The following is a 21,992-nucleotide window of genomic DNA, read 5'->3' as shown; positions in this document are numbered from 1 at the left end:
ACTTTTATGTAGAAAAGTCTGGGCACCTATGAATCATAGAATCATAGAATCATAGAATCGTTTGTGTTGGAAGGGACCTTTAAAGGTCATCTAGTCCAACGCCCCTGCAGTGAGCAGGGACATCTTCAACTAGACCACATTGCTCAGAGGCCCGTCCAACCTGACCTTGAATGTTTCCGGGGTGGGGCATCTACCACCTCTTCTGGGCAACCTATTCCAGTGTTTCACTACTCTCATCATAGAAAATTTCTCCCTTATATCCAGTCTAAATGTACCCTCTTTTAGTTTAAAACCATTACCCCTTGTCCTATTGCAACAGGCCCTACTAAAAAGTTTGTTCCCATCTTTTTTATAAGCCCCCTTTAAGTATTGAAAGGCTGCAGTAAGGTCTCCTTCAGCCTTCTCTTCCCCAGGCCGAACAACCCCAACTCTCTCAGCCTTTCTTCATAGGAGAGGTGCTCCATCCATCCCTCTGATCATTTTTGTGGCCCTCCTCTGGACCCACTCCAACAGGTCCACGTCTTTCCTGTGCTGAGAACTCCAGAGCTGGATGCAGTACGCCAGGTGGGGTCTCACCAGAGCAGAGTAGAGGGGCAGAATCACCCCCCTTGACCTGCTGGCCGTGCTTCTTTTGATGCAGCCCAGGATATTGTTGGCTTTCTGGGCTGTGAGCACACACTGCCAGCTCATGTCCAGCTTTTCATCCACGAGTACCCCAAAGTCCTTCTCTGCAGCGCTGCTCTTAGTCCCTTCATCCTCCAGCCTGTATTGATACTGGGGCTTACCCCAACCCAGGTGCAGGACTTTGCACCTGGCCTTGTTGAACCTCAGAAGGTTCACGAGCCCACTTCTCCAGCTTGTCCAGGTCCCTCTGGATGGCATCCCATCACTCAGGCATGTCAACCACACCACCCAGCTTGGTGTCATCTGCAAACTTGCTGAGGGTGCACTCAATCCTGCTGTCTGTCTCATTGATGAAGATATTGAACAGTACTGGTCCCAATATGGACCCCTGAGGGACATCACTTGTCACCAATCTCCATCTGGACATTGAGCCATTGACCACTACCCTCTGGATGCAACCATCCAACCAACCAATACCTCATCCACTGAGCAGTCCACTCATCAAATCCATGTCTCGCCCATTCAGAGAGAAGGATGTTGTGGGGGACCGTGTCAAAGGCCTTACAGAAGTCCAGGTAGGTGACAGCTGTAGCTCTTCCCTTGTCCACTGGTGTAGTCACTCCATCATAGAAGGACACTAGGCTTTTCAGGCAGGACTTGCCCTTGGTGAAGCCATGCTTGCTGTCTCAAATCACCTCCCTGTCCTCCATGTGCCTTAGCATAGCTTCTAGGAGGATCTGTGTCACTATCTTCCCAGGCACAAAAGTGAGGCTGACAGGTTGGTAGTTCCCAGAGTCGTCCTTTCTACCCTTTTTAAAAATGGCTGCAATGTTTCCCTTCCTCCAGTCACCTGGCACTTCACCTGACTGCCATGACTTTTCAAAAGTCATGGAGAGTGGCTTGGCAACTACATGAGCCAATTCCCTCAGGACTCTGGGGTGCATCTTGTCAGGTCCCATAGACTTATATATGTTCAGGGGCCTCAGGTGGTCACAAACCTGATCTTCTCTTACAGTGGGAGAGACTTTGCTCCCCCACTCCCTGTCTTGCAGTCCATCCACTCGAGAGGTATGGGAAGAGAGGTTGCCAGTGAAGACTGAGGCAAAGAAATTGTTGAGTACATCAGCCTTCTCCTCATCCATTGTTACCGATTTGTCAGTCTTGTTCATTGGGCGGGTACACTTTCTTTGACTTTCCTTTTCTGGCTGACATACCTGTAGAAGCCCTTATTATTCTTTGTATCCCTTGCCAAGTTCAGCTCCAGCTGCATCTTGGCCTTCCTGACCCTATCCCTACACAACTGAGCAGCGTCCCTATAGTCTTGCCAGGATACCTGTCCTTGCTTCCACTTCCTTCTTGCCCTTTAGTTTGACCAGCAGATCCCAACTCAGCCATGTCGGTCTCTTCCCTTCCTTTACTGATTTCTTACACCCAGGGATCAAGAGCTCTTGCGCTATATGGAAAACATCCTTAAAGATCTGCCAGCTCTCTTCTGCTCCCTTGTCCCTGAGGGCAGTTTCCCGGGGGGTCCTATTGACTGACTCTTTGACGAGCTGGAAGTTTGCCTTCCTAAAATTCAGGGTCCCGAATTTACTCTTCACCTGATCCACATCCCTCAAGACTGCAAACTCCACCAGTGCATGATCACTGCGGCCCAGGCTGCCTTTAATCTTGACATCACCGATTAGCTCACTTGCGTTGGTGACCAACAGGTCCAGTATGACATCTCCTCTGGTAGGGCCATCTATTACCCGGCTAAGGAAGTTATCCTCAATGCACTCCAGGAGTCTCCTGGATTGCCTACAGCTCACTGTGCTACTTTTCCAGCAGATGTCAGGGTGGTTGAAGTCCCCCAGCAGGACCAGAGCCTGCAAGTGTGATGCCTCCTGCAGCTGAAGGAAGAAGGTTTCGTCACTAGGCTCCCCTTGATCGGGCTGCCTGTAGTAGACACCAGCCACAGAGTTCCCTTTGTTGCCTCGGTCTCTAATTCTTACCCATAAGCTTTCAACCTGCTCGTGGCTATTCTTCAGAGACAGCTTTTCACACTCTATCCATTTCTTGATGTAAAGGGCAAGCCCTCCACCCCTCCTTCCTCGCCTGTCCCTTCTGAAGAGCCTGTAGCCATCAATAGCCACACTCCAGTCATGGGATTTGTGCCACCAAGTTTCAGTAATGACAACTAGAGTTGAATCAGAACTGAATTCTGACATTCAGTTGACCAAAAATTCAAAGGACCACAGTTCTGGATTTATGCTACAAAACCTTTAAAAAAGTCTCAGGTAAGATGTATAAATCTGTTTATGTGGGCCTTACATGTTCTTGAATGCTTGAACTCTATGACTGAAGGTCATAAAGACTTGGGATGTTTTCATCCATTGTCTTCATGGGACAATTTTGTAAGGAGGTCTCACAGATGGGGAGATGCCATTCCATAAAACCCATTTATTCATTGTTTTAAGTAGAAATGGATAAATTCCATGATTACTTTTACTATAGCACAAGCAGCAAAAATAGCTGAGTAGACCATAAAGTATCTCTTACGTGAGAAAATAGCATAAGCAACATTTGAAATGGATCTTGAGGGAGCTGCCCAAAGCAAGGCTGCTTTTGATTATCTTTGAAAGATTGCAGCAGCTAGGGGAGGTTCCTGAGGACTGGAAGGTTGCAGGCATCGCTTCTGTTTTTGAGAGAGGATCCAGGAAACTTCAGAAATGCAAAGTCCTGCACATGGAGACGGATAACCCCAGGCACCAGCCCAGGCTGCAGGCTGACTGGATGGAAAGGAGCTTGGCAAAGAAGGACCTGGGTTTCCTGGCGGACAAGTTGCCCGTGAGACAGCAATGCACACTCATGGCAAAGGAGACCAACAAGATCCTGGGCTGCATTAGGCGGAGCATTGCGAGCAGGTCGAGGGAGGTGATCCTTTGCCTCTACTCAGCACTGGTGAGGTCACCCCAGGAGTGCTGTGTGCCATTCTGGGCTCCCCAGTGCAAGAGAGAGAGGGACATAGTGGAGTGAGTCCAGCGAAGGGCTGCCAAGGATGACTAAGGGACTGGGAGCATCTGTCCTAGGAGGAGGGGCTGAGGGAGCTAGGACTGTTCAGACCATAGAAGAGAAGACTGGGGGGGATCTTATCAGTACCTCTTAGGCAGCAGTAAAGAGGGAGCCAGGCTCTTCTCAGTGGTGTTCAGTGACAGGACAAGAGGCCATGGGCACAAAACTGAAATACATGAGATTCCATTTAAACACAAGAAGAAGAAAAACATTACTGTCATGTTGAATGTTGGAACAGGTTGTGGAGTCTCCATCCTTCAAAAGTCACTCAAAACTTCACTGGACGCAGGCCTCCTTTAGTTGCTCTGAGAAAGACAGATGGAGATTATGTCCAGAGATCCCTTCCAACCTTAACTATACTGTGATTCTGTGGTCTTTGTCTTAAGCAGTCCTTATAGATAAATTCCCTTTTGCTGTGTAATGCTCTCTAATAGAACGCTTTCTGTAACCCAGTATGATGGATATTTCACACAAACCTACTTTTCAAAATTCAGTAACAGAATTTTTCATGAACAAAATCATGCTGGTCCAGCTCTACTGACTCTTCCTTGGAGGAGGAAAGGGCATAGAAAAATGGGTTGAAAAGCCAATGTAAAGAGAGCCATTAAAAAAAACATTGTAAGTTTCTGTTTACTCTCACACCAAACTTTTGGATATTTACTTGTCTGATGTATAGCAAACAAGCAAATTTTTGGCAAGCTTGTGCAGAAAATATTGGATAAATGCATGAATAATTATTGTTCGTGACAGAATCTCCATACTCAGCTTGATGATTTTTTCTTTACTTGTATTTTTACCTGATCTAGGCTAGACTTATGCAAATCATTTTAAATTTGATGGATAATGTCTTTCAAAGAAAAGATTACTGTTTCCCTAAAATAATGCATTATAAGCATAACGTCTGTGAGAATTTGCACTGATTGCCTTGTGATATGTTGAAGAAAGTGGCTGAGCCCTCCCAAATCACTCAGAACTTATCTATGGCTTTGGAATTTTTTGTGAAAGCTTTGCTGCAGATGTTTCCACAGACCACGGAAACTGAAATTCTCTATCATGTGCATTTAGGCATGTCATTTTCCAGGGAAAAATCTGACATAATAGCATCATGTTCTTGACTTATTCTGCCAGTGTCCACCATGGTAATGACTTCTTGTGGACACATGATTTATACATCCAATTCAATCACATGAGCAATCCTATAAAAGGTGCATATTTTCATAAAAGTCTAATAGGGGTAAAAATCTCATAGGGCATTTTAGCATGAAACTGGAAAATGAGTTGCTGTAGATATGTAATCTCTTCTGCTGAAGTCATCATAACTGTTCTGTGGGATCATGAATGACTATATCTTTAGGAAATTACATTTTATACATTTAGGAAGGTGATGTCTAAGGAGATAGAAAGTATATGGCTGTATAAAATAACATGTAGATTTTTGAAGGAACTGTAAAATATTAGCCCTTTGAGTAGGAAAGACCTGTTTATCATGTTATCAGGTCTTGTACAGGATAAAGTGTTTCAGTGATCCTTCTAGCATACTTTAAATATCTCAAGCTGTAGTGCTTTTAAAAGTACTTCCTTTGAAAAATTGTTAAACTGTACCAACCAATTGCTTGTTGGCATAAGTGAAGGCCTAACAGTGAGAAATATCCTTCTGATATGTATCAAATTGATTTCTGTTTGCCTGAAAGAGGTTATATGCCCTAGCAATTTTCATATTTTCTATACGTGGAGCATAGGTTTTTATGTGAAATATAAAAAATGGCCAAAAATACATCAAAACATTTCTATTAATTCATGAAATTAAGAAAACCTTTTTACATTTTCTCCTGTCACTGATTCCATTTGCTTTATTACTTTCAGCCTCTAGCCCACAAACTTGGTGGCACAATCAACAAACCCCTTAGTGGCTGTTTCATCTCTGCTCTATTTGATTTCTCCACTCTGAGTAAATGATTAAGTTTTCATGCATTGGTTCAACCAAAATCTATGTTCACTCAACCACATCCTTTATTGATTACTTCTACTGCAAACAGTAGGCCAAGTGTGATATACATAATTGGACAGTTGTCAGGGGATGTGGGTGTTAACAGTCCTGTTTTCCCAATTGGAAACTGGAATCACCTTGATACACAAATATTCTGCACTGTTTCATTCTAATTCCTTGGACCGAGGAGTCCTTTTCCTCAGAATATATGTTTTTAACTCTCAAAGGTCTGGTTGAATGGATTTAATGATTATACCATATAATATGCTCTTCAAGTTGCACCTGTGCACTGCATATAGAAAACTAGAAAAACTGGAATTAATATTTGTCTAACACTTTAACCTTGTCCTTTAACTTATATAAATCATATGCTGTATTTCTGTGGGGAAACATTTGATTTTCTCTTCTTAGGAGAAAAAAATAGGTTTAAAAAAATTTTGTTTCTAATTCATTTAGAAGCCTTTTGACATGTGGCAAATGTTTACAGTAGAGTATATTTAATATTCTCATGATATAAAAATACTTAAATTAGGAAACTTTAGTTAATCCAGCTCTGCTTATTGACAACTAAGCTTTACAGTAGCATATAGTTGAACATTTTAAGCATGTTAGTTTTCAGTGTTTTAGCATCCTTTTGTAGCAATCTAGCTCATCACTGTCACATACAGATAATCACCGCAATATTGTAAATATGAAGGCATGCTTTGCTGTGTTTCCTGTTCCGTGGCAGGCACTACCCTGTTATAATTACTCTGATATCATAAGACAGGGAATTGCAGACTTCTGCCAGATTTTGAAAGCACATATCCCTAATACCAGTTTATAATAAAAACTGTAATGTAAATAAACCCCAGTCAGTCATTTGCTGCAGGAATATAACTTGAAGGTGTTTGAAAATGGTGAGAAAATAAATCACAATTCTTTATCACCTACAGGAACTTCTATTTCTGTGAGTTTCTTAATTAAGACTGGATTTTCTGTCTTGCTTGGTGGTTTGACATTTAGCATGCTACACTCCTACATTAGTGACTCAAGTTCATGGCTAATATTGAGGTCAGCTGCAGTAACACTTCAGCCTTAAAGGGAAAAAGAGCACAGTGCCTCACTCACAAGCAAACCCAGATGTCTATCTTATATCTTGTAATCATACTGCAGAGATCTTATATTGTTAATATGACTGGCTTTATTAAAAAAAAGGAAATCTGCAAATGTTATTGCCAAAGTACATTAACCAATTTTCAACTTAGGTTCAGCTGTGACCTCAGGTTGCTCTGATCTCACTGGGATTTGGGGGGTGACACCTGCAATCCACAGCTTATAGGTTTGCCTGTGTGACTGTAGCAACCTTTGGTCCACCCAGACAAAGTGCAGCATTACACTCAGGGAAAGGCTATCGTCCCCGGAACTAAGAGGCAGCACCATTATGGAGCTGCTGCCGCACCGCCAGGGTTCTAGAGCAAGAAATGGCATCTCTGAATGACAGGAGCACAAGAAGTCTTGCTGAAAAACTAGCCTTCTTACCTCATTCCCCTGTTTCATCAGGATGTGAGGTCCAACCGTATTGAAAATGTTATCAGCTGCTCAGCAGAAAAAATATTGAAATAATGGAAACTCCAAAACCCCTGTAAAATCATCATCTGCATTTTCATTCTTGGCCTTAAAATATGGCACAATATTCTGAAGCAGAATTTTGGTTTATTTCACTCAAAGGATCCAGTTCTGCCCTCAGAAGTTCTGTGTGGTCTAGTCTCATTGGTCTCAGCACAGGTAGTGCCTAGACAACTGTTTTGGAAATAAACTCCAGTCATGGATGGGTCATCACAAAGTAAAGTTACTTCAGAACAGGGGCATAGATCTTCAGCATTTGGAGAAGCCATCTGAGTGAATATTTAATTCTGTCCCTGTCCTTTGCTTCAGTCAGGGAAAAGTGGATGAAACTATTAAGTGCCTGGGAGAGTTTATGAAGGCTGCTGAGAATGCTCATCTAAGCCAAAGCCTGGTGGATGCATGTGTATTACTTGGGAATATTTACAATGAAAGAGTAAGTACTGGTTGTAGTAATGATGTCAAACAATTGGGTTTAATACATGGTAAAAATCTGGTTTTGCATATAAGATGACCCAGAAGGATTTGATCCAGGTATTGTATCTTACAAAAGTTGCTAAAGGAGAAGATACTGTGTGACTAAATAAAATGTGCCTTTTTGGGAAAGGTGAAAATTTCACACCATATTTAACACATAGAGTTTTGTTCTAGAATGGGTGAATAAAAACTCCAAATTCAGATCATGACAGACTTCCAGTGTTGTGAAAAATCTGCATCCAAATCACCGCTGGGGCCGCATATGCCCATAAAGAGTCATCAGTTAAAGCAAATGAAATTTTATTGTACTATACGTTGAAATCCGTGCTTTTTAAAAATGAATGTATACTATATCGCATACTAATAAGCAGTTTTTAATCTTAGCTTGATTTCTTCTCTACATTTTCTCAGGCAAATTTATGAAATGGGTGCTAGCAGCAGATAGTTTGGCAAAGGTCTGTGTTGGTGGTGGAAGGGCTTTCTCTTCTATATGCCTCCACCCAGCTTGATGGCTTTGATTTGGCCTGTTTAAATCAATAGATAGGCAGTCACAGGCAATATTAAGCTAAGGGTGATTAAGAAACTCCCTTTATCATAGTTTCTGAGGTCTTTTGAAGTGCTTCTTTCTATACCCATGTGCCAGTCTCTGAGTTGTTCCTCTGGGGTGGACCCTGCAACGGCAGCAGTTGTTGGCTGCCTGTCTGGGTAGCGGTTTCCATGCTTACTCTGTCCCTCACCTCATCTAGAGATGCAGGACTTGCACTGCAGTAGCACTTGGTTTTTTAAATCAGAAGGGTTAAAAACATTACTGCAGAAGTGAAAGATTCGCGTTGAGCCCTTTAACACCTATTTTAGAGCTGAAATGCTACATGAAATTATTTAGATACAGTAAGTAATAAAAATAATTCGTTCTGCAGACTGGGCAGTGTGGAAATTAGGAAACACTTTCATTATGAACAAACTAAAAATAGAAATACCCTTTCAAAATCACCCTTTCTAACTTCTGTTGACTGTTTTTGTGGTCCGAATTTCTTTTCTATGTGAAATATATTAAATAGGCTACTTGCCCCTTTTCACTTACACTACCCCCAAATGCCTTTTTCTTCTTTTTGTTCTGGATTCCTCTTACAGAGACCTCCCTCTACCAAAGTTATTTGCCTGTTTTTGTTTCATAAGCAGTAGAAAAATTTCTTACTCTGTAATCTCTAAATTAGCCTGAGAGCTTTCTGTTTACATATGTTCTTAACACAAATGCTGAATTTCCCATTGAAAACTGTTTTAAAGTCTTTGAGAACTTGCTGAAGTAACTTTAAAATGGATATGAATCTTAGAAGAAAGTAGGGTGATGAGACACTGTGCTTAATTATTCTACTCCAAATTTGAAAAATAATTAACCGAATTGTGTTTAACTACTATATTTCACTGCTTCTGCCACCATTGCTAACAGTCAATTGAGAACTGATATTTTAAGAATTAACCTCTTTTTGTTTATTCTCTAAATTCTCTTTCTCAGTTCAGAATTTGCTGCCTTGAACTGGGGTTGTGGTGTAGAAGGGAAGAAATGTAGTGACTTAATCTTATTAACTTACATAAAATATGTAATTTAAACATTAAAAAAAAAAATCTCTTGAAGTTTTACAATTACCTATTTTCTATACCATTTTTTCTGCAAGGTCAGCAATGTTTACCAAAACTGAGTCTAAATTAACATTTCCTCCCTTGGATCACTGCCTGCTTGGTGTCAGCTGTCATCGCCAGTATTCTCCAAGTCATTATTAGGGTATTTTTATTCAACTCAGTACTTCCCCTGGTGATACAATTTGCAGTAGTGTTGTCCTCCTCATCAAATTAAAGATATCTCTATTTATATCCAGATCTATCCTTGGGGACCTTTAGTAAACCGGGGATATAACTTTCACTGTTCTTCCCAAAGTGACTTGGACCAAATTCACTTTGCTCTGTCCACACTGTTGCTGTATCTTTACAGTTATGTCATCTCACTATTCCATCACCATCACTGTCTTTCTTTAATGCTGTACATTCAGTTCCTGCTTTCTAGTCATGATTGTTTTACCCGTATGTTTCTTGTTTCCTAAAATGTCTGGGTTGGTATTATGCGCAAATATTGGGTCTAATTTCTCCCAGTTTGTTAAGCAGGTTGCTTGCTTAACATGCAAACTCTGATGGAGTTAGCATGGCTCACTCTGTCATTTCTCACTTCACTTTTCTCAAGTTTCGTAGTCTGATTTGCTGCATTCCTCTCACTAATTGCATCACTAAACCTATTATAGTTCTCATGAGTATGGTAGGTAGAAGTTTCTGCTTTTTGTCTGTTATCCTACTGCCTATTGTTCTTTATTCATTGCTGTGTCCTAATAGGCCTAATTCTGCTCCCCTGCTATATTAAACAAAGCCTAAAGACTACCTGTATTTCTATTACTCTTCTCCTTTTTTAATTACAGGCACATTTTAGCTGTTATACAAATTTTGATCCCAAAAAGTGGTATTAAGTGCAACAGGTATCAACTGGAGTGTCTCCTCCTGGTTTCTACACTCTATGCAGGAAGGAATTTCAATCTTACTAAATCAAGCTGAGAGTGAAAGGATAAGACAGCTCTGAAAATGTTTTCAGTCAGGAAGTTTGTGCCACCAGGGCAGCAGAATTTCACACCAATGGGAGTAATGGAAGGCATCTTCCAGGGACCAGGCAGGCTATAATTAATGTTAATGATAGACATATAGAAACTTCCACAAGAAGTTTGTCTAGCTCTGACAACAGCCAGAACTAATTCCTTCAGAGTAAGGTAAAGAACGAAGAGTTCCATAATGACTTGCTCCCAGGAGGAACTTTTTTTGCCTTGTCTTGTTTGTTGATTTTTTTTTTTTCACAAGGAACTCCAACTTTTTTCTTAGTAGGCTTGTGATCAAGATTGACACCATAAACGATCCAGAGGAGAGCTATCTGTAATTATTTTTACATTTCTTGCTCTTCAGTTATATTCAATTCATGCCTATTCTTCTATTGTAGTTGGTAGCAATTTTCAGTCTATTCCTGTTTTATATTTGCTGTTTGACATATTACTTTGTCCAGTTTCATTAATATGCTCTTTATTTACATGGATTGTATCTACTCTAGCTTTCTCCAGTGCATTCTTGATGCATCCTAATATTTTGTTTGACCTTACTAGATATTAGAGCTGGTTTGCATTTAGGAGAAGCCACTGCAGAGCTGCCCATGTTATTTCAAGGCCACCTTCCTGAGCCTGAGTTAATTAGGATCCACTCAAAGTTACAAATAATTCAGGCAGTACGGATTACTTCTCATTTTCTAAAAAGTTAAATTCATTTGCTATCACATAACCACTCAGGTAGTATTATTAGGTCCCTTTGAATTCCTCAAAGCCTTGCAAAACTCTTCCTTTTTTACCTTTTTCAACAATTTTGGCAAAATTGTAATCTGATTATTTTTCTATAATAATTAAACATTAGACAGTACTGATACTAGAGCATAAAGGTATTGCATGCTGCCACGTATAATACCAACACAAAATGGTACTACCTTTCGAGCCTGGATTATACCACCTAGTTTTAAAGAGAAATGTTATTTATTTCCCAGCAATTCAATCTCTTTGTCTTTAGATTTTTCAAATCTTTTATTTATGCTCTGTTTAGGTCTGGTGGTATGCTACTTTTTAAATTAGAAGCTTGCTCTTGCAACTCTTCTTTTGACTCCATTTCTGATGGTAACTCAAAGTAGCTTCATGGCAAAGAAGAAATATGCAAAAGATGAAGAAATATACTGAGAAATATTTTAGCTTTTCAGCAGTACCCTTCAGCCTATCATGATTTTCCCTAGTTTTCTCTTTATTCCTCTTTGGTCAAGAAGTTGAGGAGTTTTCTTTCTATCTCTCACATAAAAAAATAGTTCTTGTCATACTTTTGTTAATTCCTCTTAATGTATTATCTGCTGTAGTTTATACTCCTTTTTACTGAATTCATGAATGTTGGATTTCTGTATTCTGCAGGATAAAGAGATAAATTATTTGGGTTTTCTATTTAGCAACAGTTAGCTTATATTTCTCCTACTGTTTCTCTTTTTGTGGTTAGGAATATCCCTGGGTTTTGGTATACCCTTTCTTCCCCCATAAACCTGTAGGTTTTAATTTCTGTTCTTTCCCGTGCTTTAGGTCCATCATTTCATTATCCTCTTTTTCCCATTTTTAAGATTTATTTTCTAAAATTTAGTATCACAATAGTAAATTAGGACCTTTCCTCCCACAGAGATGTTAAACTTTATGAAACAATCTCGATAATTTCTAAAAGGCTTGGCTGGAATCAGTATTAATACTTAGCATTTATATACTTAGATCTGTAAGTTCAAAATACTACACAGACAAACAAAAAACAATTCAGTTCCTGAGAAGGATATGAGCAGCATTATCTGGATTTTGGAGGTTAGGAAACAGCAAGGGAGAGTGATCTGCTTAATACCACGCCATGAGTCATTCTGTGTGCTGGCCTCTCAGCTGCAGCATCTCTGAGGTGCCAGAGGAGCAGGCCCTAATGTCAAGGTAAAATAAGGTGACTACAAGTAGTTTTTACAATTCTTTTCTTTTTTCTCTTCTTTGCTAGGGGAACTATAATGAAGCTCTTAAATATTTCAGTCAGGCTTCTGAGGCTGCAAAAACTTTAAATAATTTGCCCTTAGTGGATGAAACAAAGACTTACTGTGGTATTGCGAAGGCTCATAAACTGATGGTGGCATTTAACAGCCATATAGAAGCAGAAGATCCCGTCAGCCTCAAGTACCTGCTGGCATGGAAGGAGAACAGAAGTGACATGTGCACTGACCCTCTTACAGTTGGTAAGACATTGGTTATGAAACACATTAGTGCTGTATTGTCCTCAACGGCTAAGTCGTTTTTCTTGTAGAGTTTTATTAAATTATTTCCTGGGTTTAATCCTTGTACTGAATGGAGGTTAGATTTACTCCTTTGTGTGCCTATTTTAAAGGCTGAATTAAATACGTTTAAGTACAATATAGCAGGGAGAAACAGATAGTAGTAGTTGCTATGGATGGTAACTTACTTTTTTCAGTACTGTTTTCCAAAGCACGACAGTTACGGGCAAACAGTGATGTATTAGTTTAGTCTAATATCATTATTTTAATCTTTAAAGAAAAAAAATAATAATCTTCATTTGCAGTCAGTTTTTCAAGTGCATCCAAAAATCAGTTCCGTGTTACTAAAAGTAAGAAGTAATTTCTGCTTGATGTGGTGGACATAGTTCTGAATTCAGAAGAACATGCTGGTTTATTTTTGGCATCCTTATACTTGACATTGGAGGAGAAGAAAAAAAAAGGCCACTCTATGATTTCTTCACTGTGTTTCCGTGTTTCAGGTAAAGAGTAGAGGAGGACTTTGTGTGGAGTAGACCTTCTTCTTCATGGGTTAAATTTTCTTTACTTTTTTTCCCCCTGTACTGTATGTCAATACAAGACAAACTGAGTTAGGCATTCTCTCCAAGTATTGATAGCATTAAACTGTATTGTACTGGGGAAGGAAAAGGGGTAAGTCCGCTCCATGTTAAAACTTTCCTCTATGCATTCCTGTGGAGAGTGTGAATCTGGAGTATAGTGGAAATAAATGACAGCTGGGGCAAAGTCATAATATCAGAGTTACTGTGTCCAAATTGCCTCTGTTACCATACTCTCAAAGACAAAGAACTGCTTGTCTGCTGTTTTCTTGTGTATCTTTTCCTTTCATAGAATTGGAACAATTAAGTATAATTTCAATTGTGAATTTTATATATAAAATAAGTGGTTAATAGCCTGGTAATTGAAGATGTTAGCAGATTAACAGGAGCCAGGATACCAGAGGAAACACTGGAAGCAACTGAGAATTGTGGAACAAGGACATTCATTAGCATGCTGAAGAGATAACAAATTAGATAGCACTCTGTTTAGAGTTCCAGTGATGGTAACAGGGCAGTTCTTTCTCGACAATAATGCGTTTCTTTTTCGATGTCTATATATATTTATGATTTTTGCCTCAATAAGGAATATCCAGCACACTCACAGATTTTGTTGGCTGGCAGAGTTAATTGGGTGCATGTCTCCTGCAAGAGATGGTAAGTTTCTAGACCTGTAGTGCAGATGACAAGAATTCCGACAGAGATGGTCAAAGAAGAATCCAATGTCGAGCAATTTTATATGCATTTCATATGAGGCTCATTAGCTGTAGCTGATGTAAATAGGAGGCCAACAAAAATCAACAATAGCAATAGCAAAAAACCAGGAGCCTCAGAGATAAGATGATCTTTGTATGTTCAACATGTATTTTACTTCTTGAACCTAAAGAGGTTTCCTGTTCAACTTTTATACATTGCTTCCTCCAGCCAGTTGCAAAACTCATTTATACCCTGAAATAATATGTGTCCCTTTAAACTCGAGCTTCATGCTCCTCTTTAACAGTACTTCAGTGATAAAAAGACTATGATTAGAAAAGCCCTTTATGTCCTGGCAAGCATGGTACCAGAAACAAGTTTTGCCTGCTGAGATTCTCTCCTTCTGTATTTCTGCCTAGTTTACCCTCTGTTACTTTCAGTATTACAGTTTTCATTTTAGTTCCAGTTAACGCCAGGAACCCTGTGGCTACTGCATATTTAGCAGCTCTTCCAGTTCAATATCATTCTTCTCATTAGTGCTCCAAGCTTACTCTCATGATACCCAGATTACATCCAGGAAAACATAGTGTCACACTGTCAGCACAATCTGTAACATTCCTCATGTTTTGTGTGCCAAATCTCTCGTTAGTACTGGCATTACATTTTTAATATCTTTGTCTGGCAAAACATGACCTGGCACCAATTCAATATTAGGATTCACTGGCTTTGAGTTTCAGGTACAGCCTTTATCCTACCTTCCAGGAGAATGTCTGTGCATCCTGTGATGAACTCACCACTTTGCAAATTCCTGCTGTGATAATAGAACAGTATTTCTAGCTCTTTCAAACAGCTCAACATTGATAATCTGCTAGATTTTTCTCAGTCTTTTTGAGGATAAAACAGCTAAAGACAAGATACAATGGCAGTTCTTAATCCATAGGGGAATTTAATGAAAGGAAGAAGGAAGGTAATAAGTTTTTATTTCTAACTGTTCTGACTGAATAATTTTTCTGTGACAAAAAAATAAGAGCAGTTTCTGTATTCTTAGGCAAAAGAAATGCTTAGGCTAGTGGAGGAACAATGACATTTAAATTCAAGTACTGCCATATACCTTATGTCTTTCAACCAAGGCTTATTTTCTAAATCAATCATTTCAATAAGCAGGCAGGAAGAACCATTAATTACTCAATTTACCTCCACATTTATTAATAAAATGGATGTTTTGACCAAAGTTGTCATGGACAAAAGGGATGGGATTGTCAGAAAACAGTGTTTATAAATGCAAAGGAATATGTGTTTCTATCTGCTGCATTTGACTCAGTCACATGACTTCACTTACAAGAGTTATTTATGCCATTGTGAGATGCCACTGCAAGAACAAATACATTTTTATTGATCTTCTTATGTTTAGTCAAACGTATAAAAAAAAAATTATCAGCAGGCAAAAAGGCTTGTGACTCCATGTTAAAGCCTAAAAAGGAACCCACAGCATGACTAACATTGTCTATGAGAAAATATTTCACAGGTCTTTCAATAAATAATCTCCTGACTTGCTGCCTTCTGCAAGGGAGAAGAATAATTAAAGGTGCTGAAGGCAGGAAAATTTTGGATCAGATTTTGGATATTGATTACATGAAATGCTGACCAGGAATTGTGTTTTCTGTGAGCCTGGCAACTCTCAGTTCAGGTCATTGCATCTGGCAGGGCTGTGCCTCAGCAAGAGACCTTGGATGCTTGAAATCATCTAAACACTTTTAAGAGTAGACTTAAAATGTTCCTCATACTAAAAAGTCTTCAGGTGTTTTCTTGAGAAATGTTATGTGCTTTTGACCACAATTTAGATTTACATTTCTTGACTTTGGAGAACTTTGCAAAACACACACATTTTACCGTAGGTTTTGTTTTGTTGGGTTTTTTTGTAATAGCTACAAATGCAGCACAAATGATTGTCTTACCCATATCATCAATTGTGAGGTATTATGATCAATGGAGTTATCTTGTACCACCAACTTCAACGTGATCAGGACTATTTCTAGCATCCCGCACCTGAGCAGCCTTCAATGTGATTTAAAATGCATGCACCAGCTAAAACTATAGCTTGGGAATTACAATGCAATGAGCTTTTGTTCTTACTCCCAAATATGTAGTCCCTCAATATTCTTTCTCCAGCTCCCTCTCATAGATGTATGGAAAGGTACATTCCATAATGTGAAAGTGTCCTTTTTGTTGTGTAAAAAGTTAAATTGTCATCCTACCAACTCACATTTTAAAAGCTCTTTAAGAAGTTTTGTAGTCATTTATCTGTAAAAGATGTGGCTAGCACTAAACTGTTAATATGTTGAAGAATAGAGATCTTACCAGGTGCATTTTAGATTGAGCTTGTGTGTGACTTTGTCGTTCATTAATAAAAGGATTATCCCTAAAGAATGATAAAGTCGGAAGTGAGATATGAGATCAAAGTTTACACTAAACAAATTCTGTTAACGTTTCTCTACTGTAACTTACCACAACTGTGTAATTTATGGGCCATTTTGGTAATAGTGTCCAACAGTAGAGCAGTCTGCTTCATAATGTGATAAACTGCTTTTTTACTGTCTCTTCTTTCTGAAGTACACTAATTCCAGGAAAAATTCTAACATTACAAATCTTGTCTTTCCTCCATTAATAAATTATGTTAGTTACCTCAAATGTGTGCTAAATAAAACTGTTATGCCATGGCACCATACCCAAAATGCTTGACTGTACTTTAGCAAATCAAAACCAACCTTCATCAGGAATGTGCATTATAAATTATACTTAGTATTTGCCCAGTAAATGTTCATCAGTGGTAGCAGACTTTTTGATCTGAGAACATTCAAGAGAAAGAAAAGATATGGTGCACTGATCAAAACTACAAAAATAGCAAGTCTTTGTACCTTACTCAGATATACATCCATAAAATAATTTTTATATGTCAGTGGAAAGACAGAGGCTTGTGTTAGCAGTTTCACTGCATATTTTGTATTTAAAGCTCTGTCATAGATTTTGGTGTATCATGATATTGATGTGGGACTACTGGAATTGTGCAAGTGCATGCCCTCCTTCAAAGCCACTGTTTGTGTGTCTGTTATATTGTCTGGCTCATTTATTACTTAATAAGGTCTATTCTGCAGTTAGCATGTACAGAAGGCAAATATATAGGCTTGTATGATGACTGAAATTAGCATGCAGTCTTAATATTTTCTTTTATCATGTTTCTTCTTGCTGGTATATTAGTGGGTTTTGTAACTAACTAAACTTGTACTGCTGCTTCTTGTTCACATCACCTAGCACTCATCAGTTGCTGAATTTTAGCTAATCTCACTTTTAATTTTAAAAAATCTCAGTCATTTTTTGTAGTGCTGTACCTTTGCTATTAATGCAAAATACCTTAAGTAAATGTTGGAAAAACAACATGCTTATATATAGATGTTTATGATGTGGAACAGGTGTGTTTCAGGAAATCAGCTTATGTTCATATACCTTATGTTATTTATTATTAATTGGGTTTTGGTTTTTAAGTATTTGATTAAGTCTGCTTTAGTGATATACTCTGATGTTTTTAGAAAGTGAGAGCACTTAGTGCTTGGACTACAGAAAGAATCAAGTGTGAAGAGAAAAACTGAGGGTGACGGGGAAGTTTTTTGGCACATGTGATCAGTGGCCAGATGCACTAGATGATCAATGAAGAGTCTGAGAACATTGTTTAAACATCTATGTAAGTTTTGCCATGAGTGCAGTAGCTTGTTCTGTTTTCTGCTGATGGCTGAATTTTGTCTCAAAAAACATGACAGGGGAGTGCTGATACTCAATGTTCTTATGCTTTGTACAAATGCACTATCCAGGTTTTTTTCCTGTCATTTCTTTTTAAATAGTGCCTTAAATAATTGGGAATTGCTAGACAGGATCAGATCTAGGCCAAGTCAGTGGATTGGCAGTACCAGTTTTGAGAGGAGGGTTCATAGAATATTTTAATGTTTAACCATGGAATAATGTATTAGAATTTTCTTCATCGTCTTTGCCAAGAGTTGGCAGTTCTTGTGTGTCTAAGTGGTGTTATAACTTCAAAAAGTTCACTACCATCCTGTCTAATGTGATTGTGAGTGTTCTTGTCATCTACAGCTATATATAAAATCATCTTAACCAGAGGAGAGTTTGGATCTCATCTAGATTTTTCTGCCATCTGATACTTTCTATGGAAACATCTAAATCTTGCCGTGCATTTGCTTTAGACACATCTTGTGCTAAACACTGTTGGCATCCAGCTGTGTTTTCTCAGACAAGCTTTCTAGACCAGCAGAAAATGGTTCCCTAGATAAGGTGAATTGTTCGTTCTTGTGAAAAAAAAAAAAAGTTGGAAGTGGTGTTCAAACTAGAGTATATTGTCAGACCCTTTAATGTAGCTTTATGCACTGAACTAGTGTAGCTTTGCACACTGCACCATCAGTACTTCTACCAAAAGTGGAGTTGCTTACAAGTTTAAAAAGTGAAAACTCTCAGGGCAGAAGCTCACTCCTGCTCTGATTCTGTAGGACATTTGAATGGTGCAAAAGAAATTGAAGCTCTTACCCAACCACATTAGGTCAGTTCTGGAGAAATCCTTGATTTGGAGGCACCTAGAAGTTTTAGGTTTGTCTGCAGTCCAGAGCATAAGAAATGCATTGACAAAGAGAAGAGTCATAAAGCAGAACAGCTGGCAGCTGCTGTGCTCTGGCAGTCCCCTGACAGTTGCAGGGCCGAAGGAGGAATAACCAGTTGGCATACTTTGAAGTGGCCCTAGCGCTTCTCCCTATGTGCCCATCATAGGCCCCTTTCCTTTGCTGCATACACGAGCAGAGATGTCTCTGGTGGTTTTAAGCTCTTGTTCTCAAAAGGGAAAATTGATCCTCAGAAAGAACCAAAGAGCAGACTTTTATGTTTTTCTTTAATATTGAGAAGGTTGTTGTCATTTAGACTTCATAAAGAACCTTTTATTGGTGCTGGCTGAAAACATGCCAACTGAAAGAGATTGACCTCAGGCCAACATAAAAACAGTTCTCTGCCGCAAACCCTTCCTTACCAAAAGCTCCCCAACGATCTTTGGACACAGAAAATCAAAGCCAAGACAAAGAAACTGTATTCAGTGCATATTTTCTGTAACGGAACCCTTAGGTCATCTCAGGAGTCACAGTCAGTGTATCAAACACCTTCCTTCTCCTTGGTCTCCCAAGCCTCCTTTCTTTTCTGCATCTTTGAGGGTTTTTTTTTTCTGAGGTGCCTTCCCCTGCCCAGACATATCCTTTTAGGTTCCTCCTATGTTTAAGTAACAAATTGGTGGTTTTATTAAGATTCTGTGGTCTGAAGATAGTCAAGATTTAAATGATTTACACTGAGAATGAGGCAATCTCTTTTAAAAAAATGAACTGTCATAGTTCCACAATTAATGTATTTAAGAAGCCATATTTCTTTTACCCAAAAATCCACCTCTCTTTATTCTTTTCTGTAATCATCAGGAACTTTTTGTGATTTTTTTGAATGGTTTCTGAAACAGTTATTTTCTTTTTGTTTCTCCTCCTCCTCTCCTGTCTGTTCAGTGCCCTGCTTCTTTATTGTTTTCTCTCCTGGTTCTTCACTTTTATACTGCAAATTATTCTCTCTCCCTTTTTGGCCTCACACCTTCATTCCAAACCCCAATATTATGTATGTTTCTAGTCAATGTTTAAGGAGCGTAAGTCAGTTACCTCTATACCCAGTAACTAGCATCTCAATCTATACCTTATTAGGTATATCTTTTGTGCTTGCAGTAGAATCAATAGGAGGTGGTTAAGAGTGGTGTTTTGGTTTTTTCATACTTACCGTTTTGGCACTGTTCTTCATGCTCTGTGTTTTTTATTACGTTGTGATCAGAGAATAAACTGGAAAGAATCACACTTCATATTGAGTTATCTTGGTAAGTTGGTTAATAGAAAATTGTGAAGTATCAAAATAGCCTTTAAAGAGATCTTAATCACTTGTGTGAATGGATTGACTAAGTTTAAGTATACAACTAGGTGATTAATTAGCTTGAAGATCCAAATGCATGCTTAAGTAGATGACCATGCCCCCAGGCTCATCCACTTGTTTCTACTCACTCAGTTAAGCATTCAATATTATCTGTAATACAGAATATTCCCATTTAAGGCTCATATAAGTCTTGCCACAGAGCCAAGTAATTATACAGTATTTTCCATAGTGTGTCATACAAGTACATCATTTTGAACATGTAGCTACTATCCTACAATACTGACACTAATAAGTATCAGATAAAGTAATTGATCAGGGGAGGCCAATTTGAAATTGTTCTGAATCAAAGTTGTTTTCATTTTTTTTCCATGGTTGCTACAGTGTTTTAATACAATTCCTTTTCCTAAAACTTATGGCGTATTTTTTAATGTTAGTCAAACACAATGTAGCTGGTGTCACCTCCTGTGGGGAATTAATTTTCTGTGGCAGTTTTTGAAGTGGGAACTGCAAGTGCCCAGTACCTCTCATATCTAAACCTTATGCTCATTCATATGCTGATGATAATGTCTGTGAAAGCTGATATTCAAACCGTGTCTTTTTTGTGAAGGTCTATTTCATACTGTCTGATATTTACAGATCACATGAACATAGACATTGAGCTGCCTAATTGTGTCTGCACATCTCAACTGGGCATCTAAGTGAATAGTACTGTACATTCAACTCATAGCTGATATAAAATTGAACTGGAAAAATGGAGGCTGAGTATGCCATATAGTAGTCTTGCTCAGCTCATGTTGTGCACCCAAGGAATTTGAGGAATAGGAACTCCAGATTATGCCCCAGTAGTTGGTGCCAAGGAAAGTCAGAATGCTATAGTTAGGAACCAGGAGGGGAGAGGGATGCATGCTGCATGGTGTTGGTAGTTCTGGGCTATCCATTGACTTCTTATCCTGGGCACAGCCCTTGCAGCCCTCTGTTTACCTTACACTTTTGTTCTCCTGGTGGAAAATGTCACTTCAGGGTGGTATGGGGCCCAGTCCTTTGACTTCAGAACCTCTCCAGAACCTGCTGAACAGCATCTTGAGATGTGTAATTCCCCGAGAGTGAGCTTATCCTCATTGGTACATTTAGCCCAGTTTTGAGAATAATATTAGAGTAATTCATATTTTATTTTGTTGATATTCATCCACGTATGCACACTTATGCTGCATTAAGAAGAGAATTGGGATGAAACATTGACGATTTTAAGCATTAGGAAATCAACTGGTATATTGGAGAATAACTGGGGTTCTGTTCTTGCCATCTTTTATGTATCTTGAAACGGCTCACTGTTTGCATAGGGGAAAGCAATACTTCAGTTGCTGTATTAAAACTGTTAGTAATGACTGCAACAAGTTAGCTGTGATTACCAGAAAAAGATTGTTCAGGCTAATGACTTTGAAATTTGATTCAGATAAATGTAATTAGATTTTAGTTCAAAATAAAATATTTCTTTCTCTCACATACTTTGATAAGTTTGTAATGATTGTACTGCAATTATATTAGCTGTTTGGAAGGTGGATGTGCACGTGGAGTATATGTGCATATATACGTACATACAGAGGGAGAAACCGTATGGCAAAGGGAGGAAAATGTTGCAAATATGCTAAAAATTGTCGACCAAATACTGCTTTTTGTTATGCCCATAAAGTCTTGTTGATTGGGGGGGGTTGCACAAGTGTAACTATGAGCAGAATGTGTCCCTTTTATCTGATATGCATTATCAATAACTAGGTAAGTAGAGGTTCAAATAATTGGGGGAATTGCTAGGTATGCTATTCATGCTGGGGAACGTAACCTAGATAAGAGGGAGATTCCGATTGAAGGTATTCTAATAAATAGGTTTTACTGTATTATATTTCGTATTTCTGAAGAGAGTTGCTTGAGCATTGGTGTTGAGAAGCATTGGAAAATATATCACTCGCTAATTGTAGTTGTAGTATGTTTAAGGAATGATCATGAAACTAAAATCCAGAAGATGCAGAAAGAGTTCTATATGTCCATAGGAAAATACGGGGTTAAAGTGGACTATATTTTAAGC

General features: G+C 38.8%; 1 protein-coding gene across 1 annotated transcript in view; it reads left to right on the top strand.

The window, feature by feature from the left end:
* TTC29 (tetratricopeptide repeat domain 29) overlaps positions 1-13,158 on the top strand; it is an 85,348-nt gene extending 72,190 nt beyond the window's left edge. Inside the window, exons 8-10 of the mRNA XM_075709439.1 lie at positions 7,583-7,706; positions 12,380-12,611; positions 13,148-13,158. Coding sequence (XP_075565554.1) covers positions 7,583-7,706; positions 12,380-12,611; positions 13,148-13,158 — 367 coding nt within the window. The remainder of the gene's footprint in view (positions 1-7,582; positions 7,707-12,379; positions 12,612-13,147) is intronic.
* The last annotated feature ends 8,834 nt before the right edge of the window (positions 13,159-21,992 follow it).

The sequence above is a fragment of the Pelecanus crispus genome, chromosome 4 (genome assembly GCF_030463565.1).
Source record: "Pelecanus crispus isolate bPelCri1 chromosome 4, bPelCri1.pri, whole genome shotgun sequence".
In the NCBI taxonomy this organism is placed as follows: domain Eukaryota; kingdom Metazoa; phylum Chordata; class Aves; order Pelecaniformes; family Pelecanidae; genus Pelecanus; species Pelecanus crispus.
The sequence above is the reverse complement of the archived record's forward strand: the minus strand, read 5'-3'. Positions and strand labels throughout refer to the sequence as shown.